The following is a 7,500-nucleotide window of genomic DNA, read 5'->3' as shown; positions in this document are numbered from 1 at the left end:
GCCATCACTAAAAGGTGTTTGTCTCCTGGCACCAATCACAGCTGCCCAAAGTTCACCGCTCTAAGCTCTCTCTTTTTCCTTCATTTACTCATCCATCTCTCCCCTTCATCCTTCGCTCGCTAAGAACCACCTCCATAGGGAATCAGTCAGATGGCAGCAGAGAAATAGACGAGGGGGTGAGGGAGAGGGAGAGAGAGAGAGAAGGGGGGGGGGAGAGAGAGAGAGGGAGAGGGAGGAAATAGAGAGAGAGGGGGAGAGATAGAGTTAGAGGGAGAGAGTGAGAGAGAGGGGGGTGAGATAGAGTGAGAGAGGGGGGGAAATAGAGAGAGAGGGGGAGAGATAGAGTGAGTGGGAGAGAGTGAGAGAGAGGGGGTGAGATAGAGTGAGAGAGAGAGAGGGGGGAGAAATAGAGAGAGAGGGGGAGAGATAGAGTGAGAGGGAGAGAGTTAGAGAGAGAGGGGGGTTGAGATAGAGTGAGAGAGAGAGAGTGAGAGAGAGAGAGGGGGAGAGATAGAGATAGAGGGAGAGAGAGGGAAAGAAATCTGAGGAGAGGAGGGTAAAGATGCTGTGTCATGCCCTTTGAGTATGACAGCTACACACACACACACACACACACACACACACACACACACACCAACCCTTTACCCCACTCACACACATCAGCCAAAGCAGCTCCAGACATCCAGCTAACATCCGTACAAGCACACGCCCCAACCTCTCCACCTGTTAAAATGAACTGTTGTCAGCTTCTACTTTCTGTCTCTCTTTCTTTTTTTTTAATACATTTAAAGGTCTTGATTTTATTTGAGGTTGCCCAGGGAACAATTACCCTTCTGCAGCCATGACGTCCAACTCTGCACATGCAGCACTGGTGTCAGACGGCCGTGACAAAGGGCTCACACGAAACACTATCAGAAGCCCACGAGGAGATCCAACATTCCAAAGACCAGCAGTTTTCCGACACAGGACGCGTCACGGAGCATGCACAATTTTTTGGACACAATTTGAAACGTCTTAACGTGGCATGAGTCGAGCGAGTACCTGTGTTCATAACCATGTTGGCATGAATCAAGGTAAGTGTCTGAGTGTTGGGCGTATTTATCTATCTATCTATTTATCTATCTATCTATCTATTTATTTATCTATTTATTTATTTATTTATTTTCTGTCCCCCAACAGGTTTTGGACTGAGCGGATGTTTAAATGTGTGGAGCTGAATCACTCATCCCTGGTCATGGACCGTGCGAGAGAGAAGAAAAATAAATCTGTTTCAATCTGCCTGAAGATCGTGTGCGACAGAGAAGGGAGGGAGAAGAGAATCAATGTTACTTCCACTGAGCTAGAGGCCGCATTAGTCCCCTAGACTTATCAACTGCTAGGGAGAGTCCCCTAAACTTATCAACTGTTAGGGAGAGTCCCCTAAACTTATCAACTGTTAGGGAGCATCCCCTAGACTTATCAACTGTTAGGGAGAGTCCCTTAAACTTATCAACTGTTAGGGAGAGTCCCCTAAACTTATCAACTGCTAGGGAGAGTCCCCTAAACTTATCAACTGCTAGGGAGAGTCCCCTAAACTTATCAACTGTTAGGGAGCATCAATAATTTAGTAAGCTGACACAATAACATCACCACTAGGACTGTGTCTCCCTCTGACATGACTGTGTCTCCCACTAACATGACTGTGTCTCCCTCTGACATGACTGTGTCTCCCTCTGACATGACTGTGTCTCCCTCTGACATGACTGTGTCTGTGTCTAACATGACTGTGTCTCCCAGTAACATGACTGTGTCTCCCTCTGACATGACTGTGTCTCCCACTAACATGACTGTGTCTCCCACTAACATGACTGTCTCCCAGTAACATGACTGTGTCTAACATGACTGTGTCTCCCTCTGACATGACTGTGTCTTCCACTAACATGACTGTGTCTAACATGACTGTGTATCCCTCTGACATGGCTGTGTCTCCCTCTGACATGACTGTGTCTAACATGACTGTGTCTCCCTCTGACATGACTGTGTCTAACATGACTGTGTCTCCCTCTAACATGACTGTGTCTCCCACTAACATGACTGTGTCTCCCACTAACATGACTGTCTCCCAGTAACATGACTGTGTCTCCCTCTGACATGGCTGTGTCTCCCTCTGACATGACTGTGTCTAACATGACTGTGTCTCCCTCTGACATGACTGTGTCTCCCAGTAACATGACTGTGTCTCCCTCTAACATGACTGTGTCTCCCTCTGGCATGACTGTGTCTCCCACTAACATGACTGTGTCTCCCACTAACATGACTGTGTCTCCCTCTAACATGACTGTGTCTCCCTCTGACATGACTGTGTCTCCCTCTAACATGACTGTGTCTGTGTCTGACATGACTGTGTCTCCCACTAACATGACTGTGTCTCCCTCTGACATGACTGTGTCTGTGTCTCCCACTAACATGACTGTGTCTCCCACTAACATGACTGTGTCTCCCACTAACATGACTGTGTCTGACATGACTGTGTCTCCCTCTGACATGACTGTGTCTCCCACTAACATGACTGTGTCTCCCTCTGACATGTCTGTGTCTCCCAGTAACATGACTGTGTCTGTGTCTAACATGACTGTGTCTCCCAGTAACATGACTGTGTCTCCCTCTAACATGACTGTGTCTGTGTCTGACATGACTGTGTCTCCCTCTAACATGACTGTGTCTGTGTCTAACATGACTGTGTCTCCCAGTAACATGACTGTGTCTCCCAGTAACATGACTGCTCTAACATGACTGTGTCTCCCACTAACATGACTGTGTCTGTGTCTGACATGACTGTGTCTGTGTCTGACATGACTGTGTCTCCCTCTAACATGACTGTGTCTGTGTCTGACATGACTGTGTCTCCCTCTAACATGACTGTGTCTGTGTCTGACATGACTGTGTCTCCCTCTAACATGACTGTGTCTCCCAGTAACATGACTGTGTCTCCCTCTAACATGACTGTGTCTCCCTCTAACATGACTGTGTCTCCCAGTAACATGACTGCTCTGACATGACTGTGTCTCCCTCTAACATGACTGTGTCTCCCTCTAACATGACTGTGTCTCCCAGTAACATGACTGTGTCTCCCTCTAACATGACTGTGTCTCCCTCTAACATGACTGTGTCTCCCAGTAACATGACTGCTCTGACATGACTGTGTCTCCCTCTAACATGACTGTGTCTCCCTCTAACATGACTGTGTCTCCCAGTAACATGACTGTGTCTAACATGACTGTGTCTCCCTCTGACATGACTGTCTGCCTCTGGCATGGCTGCTCTGACATGATGCTAACTGTAAGGGTGTGGTGCATTGTGGGAATCCAGAGTCCTGAAGTGAAACTGAAACTCACCCCTGAAGTTTTCCCCTGAACAAATGTCCCCGTCAAATGTGTATCATGGGCTCCTCAATTCTGAAACACTCCCTTGCTTCCTTTTTTAATCTGTCTCCTTAATCTAGTCTGATTGATGTTTAATGTGTCTCTTAAGGCGAGCCAATCTCTTGATCACACCAGATTGTGCCAATCCACTTGATATTTCCGTTAACAGTTCCCTTAAAATTCGAAGGGTGTTTCAGAGCGGTTTTCACTTGACCTCCAGTCTGCTTACAGCGCACTCACAAAGACATCGACATCATCAACAAGCCTCAAAAGAATGTATTTTTTCCTGTCAATTCCTAATCTCTTATTTATGGACCTTGGTCCATGCAAACATCTGCTTCATATGCCCTTAACCCTCTAGAGTCTGGAAACCATGGGCTTGTATCCACGGCAACCTCAGCAGCCTGAACCTGAGAGCAGTGAGCACGTGGGTTCAGCTCTACAGTTCTCTGCGGGGTTGGGTGTGTTTGTGTGTGTGTGTGTGCTTGAAGGAGGGGTGAGTGTGTGTGTTACTCACATGACTTCGAGGCGGGCGGTCTTGGTGTCGTTTCCGGCCTGTGAGATGACCTTGCAGGTGTAGTCTCCGATGTCCCCAGACCAGGTCTGGCTGAGGTGCAGCGCCCCCTCCCTCACCGAGATACGCCCCCCAGGGGTGAGGCTCACCTGACGCGGACCCTTCTTCCACAGGAACCTGAGAGGAGTATTTATTATTTATCATTGAATTTATTTGGTATTTATAGTAGTTATTGGATTCTTTCCTTCCAAAGTCTTCTCTTTCGTCTATCACATGCATGCGTACTGGATTTCAGAAATTAATTAAAAAAAAAAATGGATTACAAAAAACTTCATTTCCCAGTGTGCACTCTCACCTGACATTCACTCTGGGGTCAAAAGTCGCCCCACACTCCAGCACAGCTGTGGTGCCCTTGATGACACGTTGGTCCTCTGGCTCTCGTGAGATGAACGTGCGACCTGTGGTTAGATAAGGACTTCATTATCATCAGTACTTTTATACCAACCATCATCATCATCATCATCATTATCATCACCATGGAATTTTAATTTATTCCACTAACATAATTATCGACTAAGCCTCTCTAAACTTTAAACTAACTGACACCTAACTCGAACCACAACCTCACATCTAAAGCAATATGCATTGCTTGTAGTTGTAGTCAAATTTAGCTCATTGACATTTTGACAAAATATCCTTATAATTATCATAACCCTCATCGTCGTCGATCACGAGCATCATCGTCAACATTCTTATCATTACCATCATCATCATGCTAATCCTAATCACCATGGTTATTATCGCTCCGTTTCATCTCTCGCCCTCTCTGAAGACTGCTCTCGTCGACATAGTGAACCGCTGGCGAGAATATTAGATTCTGTCAGAATTGCAAATGACTCCTCGTCTTATTAGAGGAAAACTAATTATATTACATTAAACACACACGCACACACACGGAGACACACACACGAGCCGTGGGCAAACTAAAAGAGCCCGAGAAAGAGAGAAGGCCTTGCCCTTGAACGAGACAAAATGTCAGGATCAGAGTGAGTTCAATAAACCGCATTATTCACACGCACTTCAGTTGACCACAAAGGGAAATAATGATATAGAGCTCTGGGAAGGACACGAAAGTGAACGTTCCGGAAGAGGGTGGGGGTGGGGGAGCGAAAGGTGGTTCAGATGGCGTGTCTGGCTTTGTGATTGCTTGGATGCTTGGCAGCTTGGCAGCGGGAGTCGTGTGTGGAGGGTGAAACGCTCTTCTGGCTGAAGTTCAGTGTTTTTGCCTTTGCTTTATCTGGTTGATTCTGGAGTTGTTCTTGAATGTGATTCGCTAACGCTTGGCTGATTGGCCTGTGATGTTTGGCGAGACCCTGTGATTGGATGACTTACTCCACACGGTGAGTGATGCCGCGGCATCGACCGCTCCCTCTGTGTTGGCGGCGTAGCAGGTGTAGTTGCCGGCGTCGCCGGGGACGATGGGTTGAATCAGAAGACCACCAGATTCCAGCAGTGTGAAGCGAGGAATCTGAACAGAGCCACTGGCCAGGACTTGAGAGCCTACTCACACGCACGCACACACACACACACACACACACACACACACACACACACACACATGCGCGTGCACACGCACACACACACACACGCACGCACCAGACACAGTAAAAATCAGATATTCATGAACTTCCTGACAATGCTGTGAGCAGATCTAGACTGACAAAACAAAACTCAATACCATGTCATTAATATAATCCTATTAAGGTGCATCCTCGATGAAATTCAGTTATGATAAGTTAAGATTGCACATTTATTAATATTGCAGTGGCAGTTTTTGTGTGTGTGTGTGTGTTTGTGTGTGTATGTGTGTGATTTGTGTGTATGTGTGTGTGTGTGTGTGCATGTGTGTGATTTGTGTGTGTGTCTGTATGTGTGTATGTGTGTGATTTGTGTGTGCATGTGTGTGTGTGTGTGTGTGTGTGTGTGTGTGTGATTTGTGTGTGTGTGTGTGTGTGTCTGTGTGTGTGTGTGTGTTTGTGTGTCTGTATGTGTGTGTGTGTGTGTGTACCTTTCTTCCAGACGATGGCTGGTTTAGGGGCGCCTGATGTCTGGCAGGTGAAGAGCGCCGAGGTGCCGTCCGTCACGGTGATGTCAGAGGGGGTGGTGGTGAAGTAAGGCGCCAGGCCTAGAGGTCAGAGGTCACACAGTGAGCATGATGTCATCTCAAAAGGGCCAGTTACACGACTAGTGCATCACAGTGACTAGTGTATGATGACAGTATTTCTGTATGGTGTAGACTTTAAAGTATATTCTTTACTTAGTATTTGTATATGTATTGTTACTAAGTCATTCATGTCTGGTGTTCTGACATTAAACGTGGACTTGACTGAACTCAAAGTCATGAAGAACCCATTTCTTAGTACTGGCATTGTGCTCTTCATGTGGGGGAAAAAAGATCTGTTTAACTTCAGGCTTGTCTGTGGGTGAGACAGAGCAAGATACAGACCAAGTTTCTTAAAGGTGCTATATGTGAAAACTTTTGTTGCCGACATTCACGTTAGAAACTAGAAATAGGAACAAGCATTCAACTAGAAATAGGAACAGAATGTGACATAACTGTTTCGAATGTAATGCTAAAAACACCTTTGCCATTGTCCACTGTGCCCAGATATCTGCTAATTCTAATATCTGCATACTATTCAATTCAATTCAATGTTATTTTTATAGTGCCAATAACAATTGAAATGGTCTCAAATAGCTTTACAGAGCCCATATCCTGAACCCCCTTGAGCAAGGACTAAGGCGACTGGGGCGAGGAAAGCTTCTTTTTAACAGGAAGAAACCTTGGGCAGAACATCGGCTCAAAGGGGGTCCCCTCTGCTCGGGGCCGGCCGGATACAGTAATTAAAAAATGATAGAATTAATAATGGATGAAAATGGAGAGAGCGGGCATTTAAAATATTGATTGTAGAACAGCTTAGTGGGTACACAGTGTCCTCACTATGGGGTCAAAGGTTACTATTATAAGGATGAGAGGAGCAAATTAAGCAGAAAACTGTGTCAGTCATGGCATTTGTTTATATTACGGGTAAATAGGCTGGCATACAGCATGTGTAATAAGCAGGGTAGAATTTGTGCATAATAGTTTGGTGGGAAGTGTACCGGTTTGTACCTCAAGAGGCGCTAGTGAGTCACTGTAGCGAAAACCGCAAAGCAAAGGAAGGGTGCCGTCATGGGCATGAGCCAACACTGTCAGGAAATGGTGTTTTTAATCACTCAAACCCTATTGTAGAGGCTAATAATGACAGTTAACGTGTTTGTTAAAAGAAATGCTCCATTTTTGAACGACAGAGCCTCAATCCATGTTCAGAGTGCCAAACTGAATTTACGAATGGACCCAAGTAAGCATGGCTCCTGTAGTTAGTATCAACAAGTAGCTCAGTAGAAAGCCCATCGATTATTATTAATGGTTATACTATCAGTGATTAACATTAACGGTTATACTATCAGTGATTAACATCAATTGTTATACTATCAGTGATTAATATTAATGGTTATACCATCAGCTAACTGAGGTCAAAGCTC

General features: G+C 45.7%; 1 protein-coding gene across 1 annotated transcript in view; it reads right to left on the bottom strand.

The window, feature by feature from the left end:
* sdk1b (sidekick cell adhesion molecule 1b) overlaps positions 1 to 7,500 on the bottom strand; it is a 233,070-nt gene that overhangs the window by 78,695 nt on the left and 146,875 nt on the right. The window contains exons 10-13 of the mRNA XM_042703418.1: positions 5,984 to 6,100; positions 5,308 to 5,475; positions 4,271 to 4,373; positions 3,919 to 4,092 (exon numbers count right to left, since the gene is read on the bottom strand). Of these exons, the coding sequence (XP_042559352.1) occupies positions 3,919 to 4,092; positions 4,271 to 4,373; positions 5,308 to 5,475; positions 5,984 to 6,100 (562 nt within the window). The remainder of the gene's footprint in view (positions 1 to 3,918; positions 4,093 to 4,270; positions 4,374 to 5,307; positions 5,476 to 5,983; positions 6,101 to 7,500) is intronic.

This window comes from Clupea harengus, chromosome 24 (genome assembly GCF_900700415.2).
Source record: "Clupea harengus chromosome 24, Ch_v2.0.2, whole genome shotgun sequence".
In the NCBI taxonomy this organism is placed as follows: domain Eukaryota; kingdom Metazoa; phylum Chordata; class Actinopteri; order Clupeiformes; family Clupeidae; genus Clupea; species Clupea harengus.
This window is presented reverse-complemented; position numbering and strand designations above follow the sequence as displayed.